Source organism: Myotis daubentonii, chromosome 7 (assembly GCF_963259705.1).
Source record: "Myotis daubentonii chromosome 7, mMyoDau2.1, whole genome shotgun sequence".
Taxonomy (NCBI): Eukaryota; Metazoa; Chordata; class Mammalia; order Chiroptera; family Vespertilionidae; genus Myotis; species Myotis daubentonii.
In genome coordinates this window covers 84,559,562-84,585,397 of record NC_081846.1, presented here as the reverse complement: position 1 = coordinate 84,585,397, position 25,836 = coordinate 84,559,562, and the positions used below count along the sequence as shown (strand labels likewise).

The window sequence follows — 25,836 nt, the reverse complement described above, 5'->3', positions numbered from 1 at the left end:
ATTAAATGTTTATTTTCCTTTTCTGATAGTTCATAGATTTACTTTTCTTTTGTTGTATAAAATGTTGTCCACAAATCTTAGTTATACAAAAGCCTGCCCTTAATAAGAAAGGCATATTTACATCCTGCCATATACTACACTAAATAAAAATGTTGATGACAGAACAAAACAAAAAGAAAGCAGTCCAAATATAACAATGTTAAAAGATGTTTACTACTTACTTTTGTTGCAAAAAAGATGTAATATATCTATATACTTATCAAAATTTCAAATCAATTTTACTTTTGCCATATCTTTTCATATTTTCTAGGTGATTTGAAAATAATTTAAGAACCCCAAAATGACATCATTCAATTACTGTAAAAGTAAACTTAATTTCCTTTCATCATATCCTAGTAAAATCAACCATACATCTTAATTTTATTAAATTAATCTTCATTACTATATTCTATGACTTAACACAAGAAAGAAAAAAAGACTCTTAACCAAGAATATAATTATGTATTTAATACACCTTGCTTTTAACAGCAATTTTCAAAGTAAACACATCATAGACCTTATAACTTATTAAAGATTTATAGTGCTTACAAAGTTCATTCTAAAAATATACTTTTTTGTTCTAAATGAATAACATTATCTGGAAGACAGAATAATAAATTATAGTAGTATGTTAACCACCACTATAGTTAAGATTGTTTACATTTATTCAATATCAAATCCTCTTAGGATTTTAACACTTTCAGCCTTAAAATGTAAAAAGCACATTAAAGTTTGGCATACAAGATCTCAGTCTGACAGCAATGGTTTTATATCCAAATTTTTTTAAAATTTCTAGTTAACATGTCAAAAGAGCATGGGCACATGCACATACATATACGTACACACATATATTCTCTCTCTCACTCAGTTCAGCACATACGCACACACACAAACACAAACACAGAGTAAGCAGAAGATTTCATTCATCCTTATGTATCAAAAAATTGCCATCAATTTCAAAACTGAAAATTGAGGGAAAAGTTAACTAAAAATATATTCAAGCCATATTTAAATGACTCTAGTTGTGTTAAAAAAAATGCACAAAATTGTTATCAAGATTTCTAACATGCATGATATGCCATCTCAATACATTCTTAAACAGGTTTGAACTATTCACTAATGGGCATATGAATAGATAGGAAATTATGTGCCCAGGCATTCCCCAGATGGCATTCCTCTGACAATGACCCAGCACAACCAAAGTGGTTTAATTTATACAGCCCAATAGATTTTGGAACCCAAGGACAGAATCCAATAGAATTAGAAACTTCATTTAGATCTGTTTGGGATTTTTTAGGTGTTCCATGTACAAAAGCAGAAGGATTCTATATTGAGAATAACAGTTAATATTACTCAACACTTTGTGGCACTGCAGAAGGTCATTTTGTATTTCTAAAACATACATTTATTCTAGGTAAATTCCCCAATGGTCATTACTTTTATTTATATATATTTACTCTTTTAGGTTTAGAGAAAAAACAATTTAATGCTGATAGCCTTTTCTGCTCATCACTTTTACCTCCAGTAAAATCTGCCAAAACAGAAAATTACTCTTTGGACTCTCTCCAGTAATGCAGGTTTGAAAAATGTTCTATGGAAGTTCATCTTCATTATATATTAAAACATCCAAAGTTCTCTGAAACAACATTAAAATATAGGGTTGGGCAAAAGTAGGTTTATAGTTGTGAGTATGCGAAACAGTTTATTCTTGTATTATTATTTATTAATTATTGTATTATTTTCCATATGAACAACTGTAAAACTACTTTGCCCCAATGTGTAGAAAGTAACTACACATTAGAGCACCCATAACTCATACTGCTGTAATTAGAAAAATAAACAGGAACAACAGTAAGCAAAAGAGAATATACCAGTTTTCCATTTCTTTTTTTGGCTTTCCTCTTATTTTATTACACTAAGTTTATAACTGTTCAAAGCATTCTTATACTCTGCATGACAGTAAGAGAATATTTTGGCACATCAACATTGTGATACAATATACAGTATGTTTAAAAAATTAATTTAAAAATTTCATCTATTAATCGACATTTTTAATGTAGTGCATATATATCTTACAGTTAAGTCAAATACACAAGGTTTGTAGCTGATTTACAGAGGAAGCAATCACAGATTGCAGGAATATATGTGTGCGTATATATACATATATATATATATACATATGCATATATATATATGTGTGTATATATATATATATAATAATCACAGTAAAAACTGCATACTGGCAATTTTACAATCCGTAGTTTCATTGGTATATCTATCATGTACATGCCCTTTTCATCTTGTTTCTCTATACAAAAAATATATTTTTGCCTTCTTCATTCCTGATGAGATTTTTCTGCGATCACTTTACATTCATACTGCAAAATTGAAAAGGTTAAAAGATTAACATATAAAGGTTTATTTTGAAAAGCAATTTAAACTTAAAAGATCTAAAAATTAATTATTTATTAATCTATGCACATTTTATTACTCAAAGAATCTCAGAGTTAGACAACTATTAGGATTAAATGACAAATGTGATAGGAGGGAAAACTTCACATTCTAGAAGTGGAGGCATAGACAAAAGCAGAGGAAAGATGAGGTTTTTGTATTACAAGCAAATAATGACAGTATATGATTCAGATGAGTCCTAGAATATGAAAGAAAGCAAAATAGGTTTCTTTGAGTGTTCAGTAAGGTGAATCAGCAAAGGGAAGGTCATGAACTTAAGGACAGGACTGACACTTTTGACAGTGAATTAAGGTAATATTTTTTTCAAATCATTTTACAATTTAAAGGGAAAAAAATCTATTACATTAGCAAAAGCTTCTAGTCAAAACAATATTTTAAAAGTACAACTATAAACATGTACCCACAATTCAAAATAAAGGAAACCAATGCACATAGAATAATTGGGTAGATTATCAAAAAGACAGCATCACAAACCACTCGATTCTCCTACTGATTAAAGTGGCAACCATTTGGTGAAACTGGTATGGCCTGTGAATGTTACTCCTGGACCCTTGCCACCTATAACTGGGGTTATCAACAATGTCCCTTCCTTCTCAACTAAAATGATCAATCATCTTGATTTGCTGAAGCTAATTCTAATTTATGTCATTGTAGCAATGTGGTTATTAATAGAACCTCCTTTCACTGTTAAAATTGTTCCTTTTTGAAAAGTAAACCTACAAATTAATTTACAAAAAGGGTGGAAGATAAATCAAATCACCCTATCCATAACACATTTTAGCTTTCCTATCCATGGTTGCTTCAACTTTTAATATACTTTTGATTAAATTCTTCCAAATGATTTATTTCAATGGAATCGCAGAGAGAAATCAAAGAATGCTGTCTTCACAAATTGCTTTCCCTTAAAAAAGGACTGTCATTTGGAGAAAACTTGTCTTACATCCCAATAACACAAAAGTGATTAAATAAGCATCAGCTTACCATTGCCAGTTGTCGACCAATATTTCCCATTGTTATGCCTCCAGCAAAAAATATACATGGTAACCAAGAGCGAACATAGAGAAAATCTGGAGAAGTATATCTAGAATAACAGAAATGTTTTTAACAGTACAATACTTATTTAAATCATTACAATAGAAATAAATTGCTCTTCAGATTAACGTGTCTAACCCAATTTTAAAATCTCAATCTGAATTCAGCTATCATTTATCTATTTTAGCAAACAAGCACCAAAAAGAATACTTACTGATAAACACCATTATAGACTAGCAGTTGAGTGACCAAGGTTGCCAAGAAAGCAATTCCTACTCCAAGGCCAAAACCAGTTCGAGATCTATCAAAAGTCCACCACAGTCCAATGGAGAGTGCAGCCAGTGTGAGAGACAACTGTATGTTGTTATCAAAGTCCACTTTCTGAGGTCAGTGTTAAAGAGTCATCTTAAAACTTATAACCAAATAATATCATCTGTTCATTTTTCTAAAATCAGACATGCTACTATTAAAAGGGGAATTAATTGCTTATTCTACAGTGCATTCAGACACAGAGGGCATGATATTTCAATAGATACTACCAACCTGTAATTCCTAAGAAAACAAAGACAAAACACTTTATATACGTTCCCAATTATAAGATTGGACCCATTATATGAGAACTGCTTTCTTTGCTAAAAATGTTAACGGGTGGACTCAGAACACAAGATTTACTACAGAAACACACTTTTAATAAAAAGAAAAACAATATTACTTCTCAAACAGGTTGAGAGTTAGTTGAGAATCATACAGGAACTCGAAAATAGAAGAGCTGACAGCTATTTAACAGGGTGCACATTCTCTATATGATTTACTGGCAGACACATTTTATAATAATGCAGTTCAGAAACAAGAGTACCAAGGACACAGTATCCCTTTCTATTATGTCAACTGTTCTAGTTTTAATTTGTTGAGGATAAAGCCTTGAAGCGAATATTATCTTGCAACCTGCCAAGCTATTTTGGTGCCTGGGACATTCTGGCATAGGACAGTTAGCACAAACGATATTTTATTTCCATCACCTACTTAAGCATCAATTCACAAATGTGCAGCCCTTTTCTATTCTAAAATCTCTGAGCAAAACGCAGCTTTATACATTCAATTTTCCCATTTCTTTGCTAGAGGATTACGCTAAAGGAATTAATTTCAAGTATTATTAAAAGGACGTTATCTATGTCCCAAAGGCCACATCTTGGCTCTATATTCCAGCTCCCCGGGGAAGACTACCTATCTCGCCAAACTGGCCATGCTGCAATTGGAGAGAAGAAGCAGAAGTTCAAAAGAGGGATCTGAAACCATTTCCTACTTCCTTTAACACCCTGCTATTCACCCCTCCACACACCCCCACCCAACAGCTGGTACCCTGAGCACAGTGTGCTTACCTCTCAACTGTCAGGGGCCTCTCCTTCGAGGTCACTCCCTGCTGAGGCTAGATTTATCAAGAAACCTCCGGGTTACCAGTATGCTTTCTGAAAAAGCTTTGCTTATTCTTTAGCAGACATAATGCATCAAACTCCATGAAGGAAGCTTGTGAGCTCTGATTTCTCTATGCAAAAACATTCTTGTAAAGAGTAGATTTTGACATTGAGTTCTGTCTTGCTAACTAAATTAACTTCATTAAGAACCAAGCAAAATAAGGAGGCTTCTTTGGTAAATAGGTAAAACATCAACCTTAAAAACAGTACCATGAGATTTTATGAAGTCAAATTAATTTAAGTCTATGCTATAAATATGTAAACACTTTATGTTTGGATTAAAGGAGGTCCAGCTAAGACTGCCATACTTAAGTATTTGATTGAGAAAGAAAAGAAAGACCAAAGTAAAGAATTTAAATTAGATATATAAACATTTTTAAATTCTAGGGAAAGGCTATTTAAATTTTTCAACTTAAAATAGTTGAACTGTCTGAGATGAAAAGGTCTAGTCCACTGCATAGAGAGCATTTACACACTGATGGAGCTCCTGACAGGAGAATGAACATTCCCCAGACTGGAATCAGGATCTCTGGGGTCTGGTCTCAGCTGTAGCCCAGCCTTACAGTATGGAAGACTTGGCAAAGCACCTAACCTCGCTAGCTTTCATCTGTATTATCTTAATAAAGAAAATGTAGAACTAGGTGATTTCTAAGTTTTTTTCTAGATACAATATTCCATGAGTCTATCTTTTTAAGTCCTCCTAATCATTATGTTTGTTTGTTATAAAATGCTAAATATCAAAAATTTTCCCCAAACTAAAAATGTTGGGAAATTTTTTAATACAAAAGGAAATGGAAAAACCAACATAATACCAGCCACTGAGAGCCTTCCAAATCCACAGATCTCCAAGGGCCAGCATGCTGGGAACAGAACAGCAGATGTGATGTGTTTTTAGCAGAGAGGACCCTGCTCTTTTCTTGGTTCCTCTTCCCAAGCTTCTCCAAAACATAATACTTTCTATAAAAGGCACAGCAATCTAGCTGCCACATGACCCACCTTCTCTCCAACCAACTACCAGCCCTGAGCCCAATGCAGTTACAAGAGGAAATGGTGGGCAGCCTGAGTCAGACTTCCTGCTCTTCCCAATACCACAGGCTCCACCACAACCATTCTGTAAGCAACATCTCCTAGAAGAGGGAAGACTGAACTAGCATTCCCCAGATCCCCTTTTACAAAGGAAAGTTGGGGTAGGGAGAAGAAGTAGGGAGGATGACAGAATGAAAGTCTTATGAGGGCAAAAACTTTTGCTCTGGGGTAGACATTTTTTTCTGAGAGGTAGAAGGGAAGAAGGGAAATAGAAGCTATTTGTCCTTCTAGCTAGGACACTATAAAAAAATGATCATTAATCACTAAATAAAATGTCAGAATTCTTAAATGATCAAACTGTAAAAATATGTCCCTGGCCTGGCTGGATGGCTCAACTGGTTGGAGTGTCATCCCATACACCAAAAGGTTGCAGGTTCAATTCCAGTCAGGTCACAAACCTAGGTTGTGGGCTTGATCCTTGGTCCAGGCATGCATGGGAGACAGCCAATCGATGTTTCTCTCTCACATTGAGGTTCCTCGCTCTCTCTCTCTCTCCCCCTTCCTCTCTCTTTAAATCAGAAACACACACACACACACACACACACACACACACACACACACCCCTTAGGGAAAAAAGTTCTTTTTGACCATGGTCTAAGCTGGATATTTCTATTATGCCACCTTTAAGAACATTTATGTGGTTTGCTGGTGTTGATCAAAACCAATAAATAACAGTCTTTTTTTTAAAATTATAGGTTCTTGAAATTAAAAACAAAACAAAACAAAAAAACCAGCACCTGAAGCCACCACAAGTCTTTACTGCCAAACCTTAAATGATAAAAGAGGAAAGGAATCTTTTGAAAATTTACTTGTTTCAATCCTAGATTTACCAAAGCTATATGGAAATAATTTAGTAACCTAACTTAAGAAAAACATGTAAATGTTTTAAACATGCATATTTTCTAAGTTATATGGAAAGAATGGGATTTAAACGAAAGGCTAAATCCCACACATATAGATGCTACTGTGATGTTTTGACAATACGAAGCACATTCTTTTTATGACTCAGTGGGCATATCACCATTTGACAACAGTGAAGTTGCAAGGGGCCCTTAGCCTTTGGTTTGTCGGGGGCTGCTTTGTTATTATGCATTTCATTACAGCAAAAAGGATACAGCGCTGGCATGATTTATACCGACAAAGACGGCTACGCACCGCATTACGCTGGACCACTCTCTTTTAAATTTATGGGGTTCTCCTAGATGCCTGTCAATGCAGGGGTATAATAACCCAATCACCGCTGCAGAAAAAAAAAAAGAGAAAAAATTATGTTATCTCCAATGTGATACTGGCGAAACTTAAGCTAAGAGTCACTACAACCACCATAAGGATTTGAAAGATTCTTTTACAAAGCTCTTCAAGTTACTTAGTGTCAATTGCTGATATTTTAAACTTACCTCCCCAAAGAAAAATAAATGAGAACACCACTGAAGCATTATAAATGATTGCAACAGAATACTAAATTATAATAGACAAAACACTACTTCAGGCTATGATTCACAATTTAGCAGAATGGACTAGATGACTCATGCTACTTTTCTAATACTAATGTCTCTGAGACTTGACAAGCATCAAATCAGTTGGCAGCTAAGCAATGTTCTCTCTAAGCTATATTCCCATGAAACATTCTATTAAATGCCACAAATCTACACAGAAGGTAGGAACTAACCACGTACAACGAGCTCGCCATACACACAATATTCTGATGGCTATGGCTCACCTGTTCCATAGATCACCTTTGCCCCTCCAGCTTCTGGTCTCAGTCTCCTGCATCTAGCCCTTGATCTGACACTCCCTTCCATCCTGGCCCTCTACTGAGATTCTAGGTCGTACTGTCAAAGCAGAATAACTCACAATAGAAATCTACATATAAGACTCATTCTGCACATAAGAAAAATGAAGGAAACATGGTCTATAAGAATTACATATTTTTGGTAAAATTTGTAATTTAAATTCATTACTAAAATATAAGATATCGTTTCAGTACACATCTTCTATAAAGACATCCGTGACTGCTAACTGTATAATTAGTTATAAATAAATATAGGTAAAATGTCCATAATTGAGTATCAAAATACTGTCACACAATTTTTAACTTACTTGTCAAACCTCAATTTTTTATTCATTTAGTTGAAGATTTGAAATGCTTAGTCATTTAAAAAAAGACTTTTTAATGAACCCAAACTTTCTTTAACAAGTTATAAGGAAAATGTATTTCTACCTATTAAAGTTAGCAAAGCAAAACTGCTAGCTATTTTCTGTTAATCTTCCTAAAAACAGGATGCTTATACTCACTAGGAAACAAAGACACAACTGTCACATCAGTTGAAAAGCATGTTTAAAATGTCTCATACTACCTATGGCTTAGCATGAAACTGTTGTACCAAAATCTGAGTCCCCGAGGGTCAGAAGCTCTCCCTGGCCTGATGTTGGCTACCTATACCGCACAAAAGATGCATTCGATCTTCAAGGAAAATGGAAATCAATTAGTATCAAAACTCACAGGCCAGAAGAGCAGTGGAGCAGCATAAAGAAGAGGCTGCAATAATGTATGCATTTTCTAACCCACAAAACACTTGAAGATGCTCTTTTGAGTTAGACCTTTGCTAAATACAGATGGTTCATAGACCATCAACAGATTAGCAACAAACTTCAGTAATGCAGAGGTGCAAAAACTGCTAGTAAATTTAAAAGTTTTACATTATAACTGGTCCTTGAATAATGTCACTTCATTCACTGTCATTTCACTATAACATTATAGGAGCTTAAACTCTTGTTTATATCAATTAGCCTATAATAGACCGAGTTTTGTTGTCTGTCATTTCAATTAAAGTTGCAGAACCTATGAGGACTTCAAGTGAGAACTTACTGTATATTCCTATTTAAAAGGCCAGGCTCTAAAATCCTGTAAAATTAACTGACAGCATTTTCAAATTTCTACAAAGTTAAAATGGCAACAAGCATGCCTAAGAGTTGAAATGTATCTAAATGAATATCACCTCTTTTTTTTCCCTTAAGGGGTCATGAAACTAACAACTCGGATGTCAATTCTCACTCTCATTCTTGCTCTTTCCCCTCCCTTTGCCTATTGCTAAGTAAAATCAACTAAGATTAGGCATTCCAAGTCAAGTTTCCTCAGCAGCTGATGCCATAGGTAAAGAATTATCACATAGAGAAGGCCAATGTGTATGCAAAGATATAAATAAGTAAACAGACTATATGTTTATACATGTGATGTCAGGCTCACAAGTGAGAGAGAACTAAGGAGAGAGAGCAAAAACACAAAAGGAATTTAAACCACCATGCTGCCAACCTTGGGATCTGGCAGTAAAAATCAAATCCATTGAGTATGCATGGTTTTCCATTGCTCACTGAGAGGGAAAATTCAAGGAAGCTTGTCACTTCCCATTACATATCTTCTTTCTTCCCTTTAAATAAAGGCACGGCAGAGTCTGATAGCGATGTCTACAGTACAGTGAAGCTCACTGCGTAAGAGCTCAGCAAAGGTAGGTCTGGTCTTCTTACCCTCTTCCTCCACTTTATTTCAACAAGAAAGGCTATTTTATAAGTAGGCCTGTGTAAAATCATAGGCAAACAAGTCCTGGTAAACCAGATGGTTCTCTGATGCAAAACCATATTTCTTGGGATAGCGGCATGCCTCATTGTATTGCACTTTGCTTTATTGAGCTTTGCAGATTTATTTTTCCAATTGAAGGTAAGACCCTCCACCAGCAAAAAGATTACAACTCACTGCAAGCAATGACGATGGTTAGCGTTTTTTAGCAATAAAGTATTTTTAATTAAGGTATGTATATTGTCATTTTAGATATAATGCTGTTATACACTTAATAGACTAATGTATAATGTAAACATAATTTTTATATGGACTGGGAAACCCCAAAATTGATGTAACTTGCTTTATTGAAATATTTGCTTTATTTTGGTAATTTGGAACCAAACCTGCAAATCTCCAATGTATGTCTATACATTTATTTCCCAGTGACTAGTAATTGCCTATCAAGACTATAAACAGAAAGAGTTTGTAAAACACCAATATTATCATCACTTTTACATGGTAAGGTGTTTAATGCATTGATACACTAAAAGGAATCGCTAAATCAAACATTTTTCAAAGAAAAGGGGCTAAAAAAACAAAACCACTGAATGAGATATACTTTCATGGAAAAGTATTATAGGATAGGCAATGTTTTCATGCAACAAATAAGCTCCTACACTGTTTCTGGTTCTTTGTATTTGCTGGGGATTTAAAAATAAAAAAATAAAAAGAGGAGAACCAAGATGGCAGTGTAGATAAACACCTGTGCTCTCCGTCTCCCACAACCACATCAAAATTACAACTAAAATTCAGTACAATTATCACTCAGAACTGCCTGAAACATGGCTGAATGGAAGTCCTGCAACTAGAGAAGTGAAGAAAGCACACTGAGACTGGTAGGAGGGGCAGAGGCACAGAATAGGTTGGTCTGACACCCAAATGTGGAGTTTTTTAATCAGGAGGGATATCTCAAAGGCCTCCCATGAGAAGCAGGGGGTCCCAGCCACAAACCAGACCCATCCCAGGGTTTAAGAGCTGGGAAGAGAAGTCCCCATAATTTCGAGCTATAAAAACCAGCGGGGATTATGGCTGAGTGACATGGAGGCTGCTGGATTCACAGCTGTTCCTCTTAAAGGGCCCACACATAAACCTATACAGTCTCGCTTCCTCTGAGCTCCAGTGCCAGGTGGCGGCATTGGGGGGGGGGGGGGGATCCAGGGACATCTGGGGAAGAACTAGACTGTCTGATGTAGGGGCAGGAATTCAGGGGTGGCTTTCTCCCAGACAGGGGTGCTTATAGGGATCATCGTTCCTGTGCTGGGACCTCCCTGTTGCAGAGCTGACTGGCAGCCATATCTGAGTTTCCATCAGTACGACCCACACTGTTCCCTCTGCCCGGGTGATTCCAAGATGCCGCCCTGTCCAATTTACAGCCCCACCCAAGCTGTTTGCAGCTGCTTTTCCATATGAATGGCCTGACCTAGCTCAAGCTTCAGATTTTACTAAAATCTCTTAAACAAGCAGCAGCTGGAGTCAACGTGTCCCAAACCAATCAATAAAAGGCCCAATACTTGGCTCCAGCACCAGCCTGCCTTGCGTCACAGCTGAGCATCATCTGGGCACTTTCTAGCCCAATACAAGTAGCACCCATCTGTAGAGCTCTCTGTAGCTCCTGATGGGTGGGCCCAGGTATTGGCTGGCTTTGCAACTCCCAGGAGGCCCCTGAGCCAGTGCACCCAGTGGACAGCTTCAGACCATACCAGATTACAACTCTACACATTCACAAGTGACACACTCAAGGGGCAGACTAGTGAGCACCCAAGCCGTACTGAAGCAAGTTCTGCTCCACAGGGTTTGTCTCCTGCACAGCAACTTGGCCTGAGATCAATTCCTCCCAGTGAGCCAACAGCAATCAAGGCTCAACTACAACAAGACTTTGCACGCAGCCCACACAAGGGCACAACTAGAGTGCCTAACTCAGGTGACTGGGGAGACTGAGCCACTGGGCCCTATAGGACACCTAATACACAAGGCCTCTCTACCAATTCCAGAAGACATAACTGCTCTACCTAATATATAGAAATAAATACCAGAAAGCAGCTAAAATGTGGAGACAAAGAAACATGTTACAAATGAAATGAAAGCAAGCAAACTACTGAATACAGAGTTCAAAACAATGGTTAAAAGGTTACTCAAGGATCTTAATGAGAGCTTCAAGGGAATTAATAAGCACATCAAGGGACTTAGTGAGACTTTCAAGGATCTTAGTGAGAATGTCAAAGACATGAAAAAGGACGAAACAGATATTAAGCATACATTAACTAAAATAAAGATTCTTTCATAGGAATTCAACAGTAGAAATGAGGGTTCTGAAAAGCAAATCAACAATTTGGAATAAGAAAAAGAAGAAAAAAACATCCAATCAGAAGTGGAAAAAAAGAGAATCCAAAAATATGAAGATAATGTAAGGAGCCTCTGGGACAACTTCAAGCTTAACAACATTCTTATTATGGGGGTGCCAGAAGGAAAAGAGAAAGAGAGCAAGATATTAAAAACCTATTTGAAGAACTAATGACCGAAAATTTCCTCTGCCTGGTGAAAGAAATAGACTTACAAGTCCAGGAAGTGCAGAGAGTCCCAAACAAGAAGAACCCAAAGAGGCCCACACCAGCACACATCATAATTAAATTGCCAAAAGTTAAAGACAAAGAGAGAGAATCTTAAAAGCAGCAAGAGAAAAGCAGTTTATTACCTACAAGGAAGTGCCCATACAATTGTCAGCTGATTTCTCAACAGAAACTTTGCAAGTAAGAAGAGAGTGGCAAGAAATACTCAAAGTGATGAATAGCAAGGACCTACAACCAAGCTTACTCTACCCAGTAATGCTATCATTTAGAATTGAAAGTCAGATAAAGAGCTTCACAGACAAGAAAAAACTAAAGGAGTTCATCACCATCAAACCAGTATTACATGAAATGTTGAAAGGTATTCTCTAAGAAGAGGAAAAAGAATAAGGAGAAATAGATAAAAAACAATATGAACAATAAAATAGTAATAAATACATATCTCTCAACAATTGAATCTAAAAATCAAAATAAACAAACAAGAAATCTAATGAACAAAATAAACTGATGAATAAGTAGAATCAGCATGGAAACATGGAACAGCCTGAGGAATCTCAGAGGGAAGGGGGGTGGGAGGGCAGGAAGAGCGTAAGCAAAGATCTTATATGCATATATGCATTAGCTAAGAATACAGACAATAGGGTGGTGAAGGCCTGGGGCCAGGCAAGAACTGGCTGGAGGGGGGGCGATGGGGGGATAAGAGGGACATCTGTAATATGCTCAACAATAAAGATTTTAAATTTAAAAAAAAGAGTAACATATGACCGCATTCCCAAAGTGACCAAAGCAACAATTAAATACTGTAATGTGTTTAGAGATAGAACTGGTAGGGCCAGTGAGGTCTCAGTCTTCTCCTGGCATGTGCTGAGGGGCGGAGAGGTGTCAGGAAAGCTTCACAGAAGAGGTGATCCTTGAGGTTGGAGCATTTGGCAGGTAAATGATGTGAAAAGAGCTTTCTAACCAAAGCATTTGGGAACAGAAAACACCAGTATCACCTGGAAACTGTCGGGGTTAGGCAGAAAGGGAGCTCAGCATCCAGAAAGGCTCTGAGGAAGGTAAAAATAGGCAAGGGCCATATCATAGAGACTTTACCCTGCAGATACGGGGAACCAGAAAAATAATGCCATCACATCTGCATCAGGGAGGGAGGCTGAAGGATGGTACAAAATTAGAGGCAGAAAAAGAAAAGACCTGAAAATGCCAAGCAGAGTGGTTGAGAGCTTTGTCCAAAAAAGAGACAGAGGAAAGATGTAAAACTTGGAAACTGGATGTGGGAGTTAAGAGAGAAAGAGAGGCAGGAGACTTGCGGGGCTCTCCAGAAATTGGGTAACTAACTGCATGGCCAAACAGGAAAGATTTGTTTTTTCTTTTTATTTTTTTTAAATATATTTTACTGATTTTTTACAGAGAGGAAGGGAGAGAGATAGAGAGTTAGAAACATCGATGAGAGAGAAACATCGATCAGCTGCCTCCTGCACATCCCCCACTGGGGATATGCCCGCAACCCAGGTACATGCCCCTGACCGGAATCGAACCTGGGACCCTTCAGTCTGTAGGCCGACGCTCTATCCACTGAGCCAAACCGGTTTCGGCTGTTTTTTCTTTTTAAATTAGACATTAGTTTCATAAGTATGAACACAATCTGGCAACTTGTGATTTTTGAGTTAACTTCTCTACTTACTTTACCCACATAATTATAGTTGTCTTTTTTTCTATTTATTATTCAGAAAGATTCCTTTATTATGGTCCTCAATAATGTTGAAGAGTTTTCTAACTCCAATTCTAATGCACTGCACATAAAGAAGTTAATCAACTCAAAACACTAATCATTAAACTAAAAATAGAGAAGCAGTTTACCAGAGTTCTCTACTAGTTGGCCCTCCAGAAGCCCTAGTAGCAAATTCTCAGCCCTATGTGTTATACAGAAAGGTAGAAATAACCAGGGACTCTTCTGCTTACATGTAGAGAATGGGGATGCAGAGACCCTCAGTGTGTGAATACTAGGTGGGCAGGAAAATCAAAGGACAATAATCAGCTTTTCTGATTTAAAATGGTGAGAGCCTAGAGAGCTTTGAAAATGCATACCAACAGATACACAGAATACATGCATGCTACATACACACGCAGAGTCATACACATGATATTTCTTACATCATTTATTTTTCTATAATATTTTCCTTAAAATTGGGGGCGGGAGGAGGCAGCAATTATGCAAGAATTCATTTTCCATTTTTGGCAACTTCTCCAAATCTGATATCTTACCCAACAAAACCAGTAGCAGAGGTGCCTGAAATCTAGATTTCCTAATGCCTCTACTTTCTTTTGTCTGGGTGCCTCATAGAATGCACTGCTTTCAGAAGAAACAATTAAGCAAGAAATGCAAATCCCCAAATGAAAAGGTGTGATGTTGAGTTTGTAAGTGTGAGAAACCTAGTGGCTGGGAAAAGGAAGGAAAGCAGGGACAAAGTAAATGAAATGTAGTACTAACATTTAGAATTTCCTTCCTACTAGTGTGAGTTTGTGGCAGAAGTGCCCCCACCACCCTGTTCTCCGTAACAGAGGTACAATAAAACCTTAGTTAAGTTCTCCTGCCCAAGCCCAGAAGGTGCAACACACGCCAGTGCATTCCATTCAAGCGTCCCACTTATGAGGCTGGAGGCTTTGAAAAAGGCACCCTGAGTAGAGGAGGCCTGGGACATTGACCTAGCTGCACCAGTCACTGGCCCTGGAATCCTGGGTCCCTTAATATCCTCTTATCATTCAGCTTCCTCATCCCCCAAAATAGGCACAATGCTCCCAAAGGCGACCTGCAGGTCCTTGGGGTGGAAGCATGTGCCTGGCACATTAGTAGACATTCAGTAACTATTTCCCTCCTCTGACTTTCCCCTTGTCTATTCCTAAAAGTCATGTTCTTCCAAGTCACCAAAAGCTTCTATTGGTGGCCAGAAGGCAGTTACATGATGGTAGAAAATAACAAAGAACTAGTAAAAGTTGTTAGGAACACTTTTTCTCTTTTCAGAATTTTTACATGATACAACAGAGAATGAAATATAATTTATGCTGTCTTCTCTTTGTTTGGACTATTTCACCTATTCTCTCAGAGAATAATAACAACCCTATGGAAACTAAGAACCATCACCTTTACAACTTCTCTTTTGATGTGAATGTTATAATAGTGAGACATCAATAAATAAAGCACACTGAAGCCTCACCATGACAACACCCTTCCACTCATGTGATAGAATTATGTAACTGTCTAATTAGTTTCACCAGGACATTCAAAATGCCTTATACCTAACTTCTTACCCTTCAACCTCCAGTTTTGGATTTAAGTCAAGAAGTATCTCTATTATACTGTAAAGTATTCATGTATATTAAGTATATGACACCAAGCAGACATTCAAAAGAAGCAATTTTCTCCCTCATCAGAATTCCCTTCTACTACACAATTATGGCTTCCATGACCTTATTATATAAAATATTATTAATCTATTAGAATTCATCATTAGAAAAAGCTAAACAGCTACTCATTATGACAGATCAGCGTCATCAATAAGGCTTCTGAAATGCTCCACTTTATCCATTATACACTGTCCACCAAACAAAACATACAATATGAAGCTTTTAACTTGAATAAAACTATTCTGTCAGGTTTTTATCTATTTCAAAAAGAAGACCATAACACACCCATAAGACCACACCCTTCAAACCAAACAGTGGTGATCATCATCAAAATAACCTAAAATAAGACTTACATGAGATGGGTTGAAGACAGGAAAAAAATTAAGAGACTGAAAGCCTCATCCCTAAGGGAATCAGGTTTTTAGGATTACATTTTTGAAAGACATGGAACAGATAGAAATCAGACACAAAAGAGTACATGCTCTATGATTCCTTTTACATTACATTTTATAACAGGCAAAAATAACCTAGTCATGGAAAGATCAGTGGAAGCCTGAGGCTGGGGCTGGGAAGTGGACTGCAAGAGGGCACAAGAGAATTTGTGGGGAACGGCAATGCTCTATAACTGGACTGTGGTGGTAGTTACATGAATGCATGCATTTGTCTAAACTCACCAAATTGTTCATTTAAAATAGGTACATTTATAATATTTAAATTATACCTCAATAAAGTTAAATTTAAAAAAAAAAAAATCCACACTCATTCACCCCATTTTCTTCCTAAGCATTACAGAAATAACCTGTACATACCTGAAGCTGTGCCACAGCACGGTGGTACCCACCACGCTGAAGAAAAGATGCTTGCAATCACATCAGGTGGGAAAAGGGTCACGTTTCTCTGAATCTGAAGTAAGTTTAACACCAATGCCAGAAATACTCCAATAAAAAACAGCACTACTCCTCGAATCATCAAATTTACACTCCAGCTAGTTACAGATGAGATGTAAGGACCGCGCTTTTTGGGCCCAGGTGACTCTGTCTCTCCTTCTGCCATGGTTTCATAAGTTCAGTAGGCCAGCAGAAAAAAAAAAGAAAAAAAAAAGGCTTTCCAGCTAAAACGACTTATCTGTGAATCAAAGCAGATTGGCGTTTCAACAGAACCGCATCTTGCCCTGAAATAGGACCGACCAGAAATCCTGCAAGAGACAAAAAAAAAAAAAAAAAATTAGTATGGGTCTAATAATGATTATATAATTGTCCTGATTTCAATAGTAATTAATGTAAAGGGACAAACAATGAAATAACAATCTGATATATTTATTTAAATTAGTTACTTACTGAATAAAAAAAGGTTTAAAAAACATTTTTATATGAATTATGTAATTTTTAAAAAGTGCAATACTTAACTAGGATAGAATATGTGACCTGAGAGATTTAAAATTAAAATAGATTGTCAAACTGCAGCAGGAAGACCAGGGAGGGTTGGGGGGCAGGAGGGAGGGGGGGTAAGAGATCAACCAAAGGACTTGTGTGCATGCATATAAGCATAACCAATGGACATAAGACACTGGGGGATAGGGGAGGCTAGGGGACTGTCAAGGGCGGGGGGGAAAAAAGAACACATATGTAATACCCTTTGTAATACTTTAAGCAATAAAAAAAATAAATAAATTAAATTAAATTAAATTAAAATAATAGTAAGAACAGTTTGCTCCACACCAGAGAAACGGTTATATGGGATACTTCCATTAGAATCTGGAAGATCAAATCTGTTTCTCCTACCTAAATATTTATACTTTACAGAAAATACACTAATTTATACTTTACAAAAAAATTAACACACTCTGACTGAAAATCAATAAAATGTGACTTGTTCATGAGGACAATCTTCAGTGGGGAACAAAATGACATGTTTTAAAGTCTAATGCTTATATATTTGAATTTCTGCACAAAAGTGTCTTAAAAAAAGCAGACCACCATCCAGTCACCTACACACACACACACCAAGCACAGAAACTAGACCTGACCCTTCCCTCCAGAGCCACAGCTGTGCCCCACCCCTGCCTGGGCCCAATCCACCTTTCCTGCAAGCATGGGAGCTTTGGCGAGAAAGCTGGAGTAGAAGCAGAAGAAAGGAAACTAAGAAAATGAAGAATGACCTAGATTCTAATGAGTTTTATCCGTATAGATCCTGACTCCTAAAACCTAGATCTTTGCTAGTACAATCAGTGTATTTGTTCACTCTAACCAAAGTTATCTTTCCTTTATATTTAAGACAACACTTAAGGCTTTCTATGAGCTGCTCTAAGCACCTGACATATGGTCACTCATATAACTCTCACAGTAACCTAAAAGGTAAGTGCAATTATTACATCCATTTTACAGGTGAGGCAAAAAAGAGGTTAAGTGACTTAACCAAGTTTATCCCCCTAATAAGAGGGTGAGCTGGGATTCAAATCCATGGTGTCTGGCTCCAAAACCCTCATTCTAACCATGGTGCTCAGCTTCCCAAAGTGTTGCATATTCTTCTGTGTTTTCTATGACTATAACTGTATTTTTTAAATGGGAAAATACTATACAATTTTTATTAACTTTTATCCCATCCAACAATATAGCATATCCTGGGCATGATCAGAAGTCAGCACATAAATGATGTTTCCTTTGAGTCTCAAAGCAGTTTATTTAAAAGGTTAGGATGACACTTACAGTAGCTACATTTTAATAATAGGTATAGCTGCTTCATGGATTATAAACTTTTTATATAGGTCTTATTCACTATTAAGTCTCCAATGTGTCTATGTAACACCCAGAACGGTGCCTGCCCAGCCCACAGTGGGAGCTCTACATATGCATATTTGGTTAATGAAATTGGGCTAACTATTTTTGTTTATTTGTTTGTTTATCTTTACCTGAGGATATTTTTTTTCCATTGATTTTTGGAGACAGTGGAAGGGAGGGGGAGAGACAGAGAGAGAGAAACATCAATGTGAGAGAGACACAACGACTGGTTGCCTCCTGCACTGGTTGCCCTGACTGAGGCCAGGGATTGAGCATACAACTGAGGTGCGGTACCCTTGAGCAGAACCGAATCCGTGACCCTTTAGTCTGTGGGCCAATGCTCTAACCACTGAGATAAGCCACTTAGGGCTGGATTAACTCTTTTTGAATCAAACTACACTGGGTTAAACAGGCCTTTTGAAAGACAACTGAGCCCTAACCGGTTTGGCTCAGTGGATAGAGCATCGGCCTGTGGACTGAAAGATCCCAGGTTCGATTCCGGTCAAGGGCATGTACCTTGGTTGTGGGCACATCCCCAGTAGGAGGTGTGCAGGAGGCAGCTGATCTATGTTTCTCTTTCATTGATGTTTCTAACTCTCTATCCCTCTCCCTTCCTCTCTGTAAAAATTCAATAAATATATTTTTTTAAAAAGAAAAGAAAGGCAACTGAGCATGTAATCTTAATTTAAACTATATTTCCTCTGAGCTTCCAAGTTCCAACTTACCTTACAAATGAGCTTTGGAATAAAACCCATGTGTAAATTGAGGAGAAGGATACTGACTTTAGAAATAATCAGCATGAAAATGAGAATATTTGTAAGTACCAGCAACTTTCACAGCTTACCAGTGTCACATGATAAACACAGAGAACAGACTTTTTTTATTGAGCCTCTGCCACACCCAAAGCTCTGTGCCCAACACTCAAGGGGGGAATTCTGTCCTCAAGCTAGTCCTTGCAAACCTACTTAGTCTATAGCATAACTAAGTTCTACAGCTTAGAGGACTAGGGAAAACAGTACATGTTACAGCTCATGGGGAAAAAAGACTCTAAACACCAGTTGAAATTGCCCAGAAACATCTCCTGAATTGGTTTTGCAGACTATTCCTTGAGTAGTATGCAGCATGCCAGCATGCCATGTGTTCTAGCCACTTAGCAAGGTGTTCAGTAGCTACAGAATTCTTCTTCATCTTCTTCTTCATCATCATCATCATCATCACCATGACTACTAATATAGCACCCATTTATGGAGGGCCTACTCCATGACAGACATACAGTAACTCTAATCTTCAAAATAATCCTAAAGGTAGGTGTTATCATCCTCATTTTACAAATGAAGATATTAAGTCAAAGAGATTTAGCAACTTGCTTATGGTCACCTGACATACAATATTAGAACTGGAATTTTTCCTTATATCTGACTGATTCCAAAACCCCTTCTCTTTCCTCTAAACCTTGAGTCCCATTCCAGCCTAACTCCTCAGGCTTCTCTTTTGGCATCTGGATCTACAGACGAGGATGACTGAAAAGATGGGTTTGAGACAGGATAGTAAAAAGCTAGGAAAATTCCTTGGCAAGTGGGATGGGGAAACTGAGACATGGCTGACTCAAACCAGCCTCATCCAGCACCCTAACCCACCTGTGTCCTTCTCCCTTACACGACCACTCCCTTATGCATTACGCCCTCAGGATAATGAAATCCTGACCAGTCTCAATAATCTCAGAAGCAACGCCTTGGATCTGTTGACCACGTAAACAGAGTTTTGGTCAAACTAGAGATAAAATCTAGGCCTCAGGGTTTTTTTTCAGCTACAGGCCCAGAAAAGCAGCAAAACAGATGAAGCAACGCAATGACTAACATTTGGACCAGATGCAATGACTAATGAACCCTTATCCTAGCACTGACCCTAGAGACCAGGATCCTGAAAGGACACACCTGGAAAGCTGATAAATATTCTACTGAGATCCTCCCCGAGAGCTCCCCTGAAATGCCCACCTTTAGAAAACAGACGCAAACCCTTAAGACAAAGGACCCAGCATGCTCTCTCTTTGGAGCATGCCTGAGCCTGCCCCCTCCTTCCCCTCAGCTATGTGCCTTTGCTTTCTTCCTCCGAAGCACCAAGGCCTTTCTTTTGCCTCTATAAGTTGTTTCCTGAGTCCGCACAACCCAGCTAGCTCACTTCTTCTACCTCTGGGACTTTCTAAATAAACTTCCTATGCTAGAGCTCTTGGCTCTGAATTCTTTCTTTGCCAAACTTAAACTGCTGCTCACAGGTAAACATTAGAAAACAATCTCAACGATAATATATTCTCTTATGCCAACATAAGTGGGAGACTATATAATAACACAAAGACCAGGAGAATTAGCATACAAACACCTTGAAATTGTATTTAAATGTACTAGATCGAAGAGTAAAACAAATGTTTTTAAAAAAATCATATTGCCAACTTAACATACTGCACTACCAACAGCTGACTCTTCACTCCATAAACTTCCAGTAGACACAGCAAAGACCCCCTTTTGCTGTTAAAACAGCTACTAGAGGACAAAGAATATTCCGTGGACTCTTGAACAATGGGGGAGAGAGGGGGTAAAGGGTGCTGATGCCCTTGCAGATGAAAATCTGTAATTTCTGCCCCTGCCCTGAAAACTTAACTAAATTGGCTCTCAGTATCTTCGAGCGCTGCCCACAGACACCCAAATCCACAGGTGTTCAAGCTCCTTCTACAAAACGGCATAGAACAATGCATACAGCTGGTCCCCACATCTGTGGATTCCCAACCACGGATTGGAAATTCACGGTAGGCTGAATTCATGGATACAGAAGCAGAAGTACCAAGAGCCAATTGTATTTATTGGGGGGTTGGAGGGAAATCGGCATGTAAGTGGGCCCATGCAGTTCAAACCCATGTAGTTCATGGTTGAACTGTACATATATTTTTAGTAATACAAACTGCTCTAGTAAATCATTTTGTTTATGTTCGTGCATTTTTTTTTCCAAAAGGGAATGAATGGCAAAGAATATTTTATGTACAATAAATAATGTTTTTAAGAGAGCAAAATAACTAGTTTTAACACTTATTTCAGTTGTGGTAGGCCCCATCTCACAATCACTCACCAGGGACTGTCAAAGAGTTTAGGCATTTGGGGCTGGACAATTCCTTGCTGTGTGGACCTGCCCTAAGCATTGCAAAAACACTTCCCTGGCTCATGCCCACTAAACGCCATTATATGCTCTCTCCCCAATATGAGACAATTAAAAATGTCCCTACACATTTCCATATGCCCCAAGAGAGGCAATGCTCTCTGCTGAGAGCCACTGATTGCTGGAGACTCTTTCCTCATTCTATTTCAAGGCTGCCTCGACTTTCTAAACGGTTTGTGTTATTCTACCACAGCTGTTTATTCAACTTTTCCTGTAGTGCTGGTTTATAGCTTCCTATTTCACCCCAAAAGTTTTCTTTAAAAATAACATGACATTTGTTTGATGTTTATTTGAGTGAGTTTTTTAAGCTAATTTTTACAAGTCCAAAAATCTAACTTTGTGACTACAAAATAATACAATAGTGCGTAATTACTATAGGCAAAAATAAAAGTTAAAGTGCTTTAGAGTCACAATATCCTAACATTTAAGAACTGAAAGGGAAATTGGAGATCATCTCTTGCAAGGGATATGTGAGCCTAATGCAAAAAGAAGGAGGAGGAGGAAAAAGGAAGGAGGAAGAGGAAAGAGGAAGAGGAGGAGGAGGAGGAGGAGGTGGAGGAGGAGGAGGAGGAGGAGGAGGAGGAGGAGGAGGAGGAGGAGGAGGAGAGGGAGGAGAAGAGTGCATATGTGTATTTTCTAGGAAGAAAGTTCCACAATTTATATCAAGTACTCAAATGTCCACGAACCAAAAAAAGTTAAGAGGCAGTGATCTAACTGACACCCAATGTGGGCAAGTAAAGTGACAAGATCAAGACTGTTCCACTGGATCTTGCTACCATAAACATGTAAAGTGAACTCCTGGAAATAGCCAGACTCTTCAAAGAAATCAGAAATTCCACTAGACCATTCATTCCCTACTGTGGAACACTTAAATTACTAAAAAGGAATGTTGTTTATAATATTAACCACACACTAGAGGAATAGTTGTTTTAAAGTGAAAGCTCATGTAATAAGTATCCCCTAATTTGTTTGTTTTAAAGTTTGGTTTTCTGATTATGTGTTGAAATTATTTTCTTAAAACAAAGAGTACCTACACCTTTAAATATTACTCTTACATCAATGATAAATTTGATTCTCCAAAATTAAAAAATAATCTATATTTGAAAAATTTAGGTCACTCAAGAAATAATTTGCTGACCAGGCAAAAAGTCTCTGGTACAAAAGTACCCTTTAGAGAATAATAACTCAACAGATCCTCAACAATAATAACCTTGGTAAATAGGCAAGATAATCTCCATTTTATAAAATAACATAGGCTAAGTAACTTTCTGAGATCATAAGACTATTACCAAAAAGCACTAGTACTGGCCCCAAGCACTCTGACTCCATGTCTGGAGCACTTCCCATTTCACCCCATGTCCTCCACCTACAAACACCGTACAAAAAAAGTTAAGTGCCACATAAGAAACACTGTCTAGAGTTATGTTGATAAACTACTGTTAATACCAAAATAAACTTTTTATTTCAATAACTGACAAAGAAAAAACGCCCACAGGACATGAAAAATTCTACCTTGAACAACACGATGCAAATAGTTTGGATAGATAAATAACAAATCATCAAAACTGAAAAGACACATGACTACCTGTTAGTGGATTAATATTATTCTAGATGAATAAAAGAGAGTTAGAAGTGATCCTGGGCTTTGTGAATGAAGATCAAAGCTGATATTTGCTACTGAAACGATTTCAGGCAACAGGCCACTGAAAACACACCCACAAACAAAATCTCCTAGTGAGCTTAAGAACCATTTGCATTCTCACAATTACGACAACCCCTAAAACCAAACAAGGCCATTCATCTTCCAAGGAGGCAGTATGTTTGCTGCCTCCAATGAACCTGTCCCTTCAGGTGCTTAGGTCACATAGGCTAATAAATAATAAAACTAAGTTATTACCTCGCATCTTTTTTATTCATCTGCTCTCTTAATTACAACGGCATTCTCAACACAGAATAAGCATTAGCATTAGGAAAAACACACTTAAATCAATGAAAAAGTTTAACCCTCCTTACATATAAGCACACACATGTGGGTCATAAGCTAAAGATTTCCAGGAAGAAACACATTTGCCTTGAAGTCACTGAAACTCACCTTTCCTCTCAACATCAAAACCCGAACACAGAAACTATTAAGCAAGCAGCATTCACATCCCATTACTGCTTTTAAATGTCAAATCTCAGGCTCTAAACAGGCTTTCAAATGATGTTCTAAGAACAATAAAAACAAGCTGTCTTTAAACTACTGAATTACCTTTTATCCTGTCCTTTTCAGCCCACCATATGGAAAAGCAACAGTTGTCCCTTTAAAAAGAACCAACCTGTTCCCCAAATGTACACGATGCACAGCTTGGTCACTTCGTATCAGATATCTACTGGGAACTCCAAGCACACTACATACAGCACATCATGTCCAGAGAAAGAATGAAGGTGGAAATGGAAAGAACACCTGGCTAATTGTTTTCTTCTGTGGGAGCCCTATTAGCAGCCGCATTCTCTTCATTCATTTTCACAAAGTGGTTCGCTATCAAGGCCAAACCCAAACGCTGGAGCGCCCAGTCTAGCCACTGCCCGGCTGCCTCCACTCCCCCTGCACCCGGGCCTGGGGACTCTCTTCCCTGCAACCCTCCGAGGCACTGCAACCCGGATCCCGGCCAGCTCAGCCGCCAGGTCCCTCCATTCCTTTCTACCGCATTTCTGCATCCAGCCTGCAACACAGTAAGCTCTTCAAGGTACATTTTCCCGGACTACCTGGCTAAGACCACACTTCAATAACTTTTCCACACTAGCTGGGCATGGGTCCTGGTCACCTTTTTAGCACCACCTCCCTGCCCCCCGTCATGCACACTCCCTTTTCCGCATTGCCGATCCCCACTGACCAGCTCTTAAACCCCAGGGTGATAGTTCTCACCAACGACTTCTCGGTCTTGACAAGAGTTCTCGGGCATACCCGCACACCACCTCCAATTCCAACCCAATGCCACAGTCCCACTCCTCAACCCAAACCAACACAGCTGTCTGTGGATTCTAAACTCACTGCCATAGCCACCTTTGGGGATCCACCACCCTCCCGAGCCTGAGTCTCCCCGGTTACCAGCCTCCCAAGTCCTGACAGCTCTATGCTGGACAGCTCGCCGACCTCCACCCCCATCAGGTCTCCAGGGTCGCCCATCCCGCCGTCCTCCAGCCTTCTTTCCTCTCGAACCCTCTCCCACTGTCGGGGGAGCCTCGGCCTCTCAGATGACCTCTCCCCGACCCCGCCGATCCCGTGCGGACCTCGCCGACCCCTCTTCAGGTGAGCGGAACCCCTCGCCCTTCAGGCCCCATCCGCAATCCTGGCTCCCGCACTTGCCAGCAGGGTTCCTAGGATGCAAAATCACCAGCACTTCCTCTTCCCGAAGGCCACCCACTTCCTCAGACCACTTTCCTCAGCACCGAGGCACTGGCGCTTCGCAGGTGGACCCCAACTCACCCCCGCCTCCGCCATCTTCTGGGACGGCCCCGCCCCCCTCCACCTCTTCCTTTTCCCCTCCCACAACTCGACCTGAGCTCCACTGCGCCTGTGCGGCCGGCGCTGACGCGCCCAAAGATCGGGGCAGAAGAGCTTCCGGTGCTGACCGGCCTCGTTAGTAAACCCGCGAGCCGGGGCAAAAGGGCTTCCGGTCTGCCCGAATTTAGCTGCTGTTTGTAGGCGTGGACAGTCTAGGAGTGGGAGGGTGCCAGATCAGCTGTTGCTGACCAGGCGGTCAAGGGTTGTGACGAGTGCCCAGGCCCTGCGGGCGGTGTGAGAGATTCGTGCGCTGACACACGCACACTCTCGAACACTCTTTCGCAGGAGCAGCTATTCGTGCCCTTCTCCTCGCAGCCGAACCCGGAGGGCTCTGGAGCCAGGCCGCCGGCTTCTCCCGCCGAGGATGCTGACTCTGTACCTTTGTGCTTTTGCTGGGCTTTACTCATGACCTTTTTTCCTTCCCTACTGTCATCATTTCTTTTAGGAGAACACAATTGATTTTTTTTTTTTTATCTCCATTCCACAGCACTTTATGCGGTTTTCATTGATAATCATTCACCAGGTTCGGCCACCTAACACGGTGTTCATAGGAAGAGCTTGAGAGGTTTACAGCAAAGTAGAGAAAATACAGAACCATAACAACTTATCAGAAGCAGTATTAAAA

The 25,836-nt window shown here is 38.9% G+C and overlaps 1 protein-coding gene across 2 annotated transcripts; it reads right to left on the bottom strand.

Moving 5' to 3' along the window:
• Positions 1-487: 487 nt before the first annotated feature.
• INSIG2 (insulin induced gene 2) lies at positions 488-25,228 on the bottom strand. Of its 2 annotated transcripts, none has more exons than XM_059704661.1 (6): positions 25,206-25,228; positions 16,493-16,878; positions 7,217-7,341; positions 3,758-3,924; positions 3,493-3,592; positions 488-2,417 (listed from the first exon to the last, which is right to left on the bottom strand). In XM_059704661.1, exons 2-6 carry the CDS (start codon positions 16,734-16,736, stop codon positions 2,376-2,378), a joined length of 678 nt encoding a protein of 225 aa, XP_059560644.1. In that variant the 5' UTR covers positions 16,737-16,878; positions 25,206-25,228; the 3' UTR covers positions 488-2,375. The 2 variants fall into 2 exon arrangements, with proteins under 2 accessions (XP_059560644.1, XP_059560643.1); XM_059704660.1 differs by lacking the exon at positions 25,206-25,228 and adding an exon at positions 25,134-25,190.
• Between the last annotated feature and the right edge of the window lie 608 nt (positions 25,229-25,836).

Coding starts and splice junctions, on each gene's coding strand:
- INSIG2 (XM_059704661.1), bottom strand. CDS start 16,736: ATGGCAGAAGGAGAGACAGAGTCACCTGGGCCCAAAAAGCGCGGTCCT. Junction 7,342..16,492: donor GTGCTGTGGCACAGCTTCAG/GTATGTACAGGT, acceptor TTTTTTCTGCAG/CGGTGATTGGGTTATTATAC. Junction 3,593..3,757: donor GTCTATAATGGTGTTTATCA/GTAAGTATTCTT, acceptor CTGTTATTCTAG/ATATACTTCTCCAGATTTTC.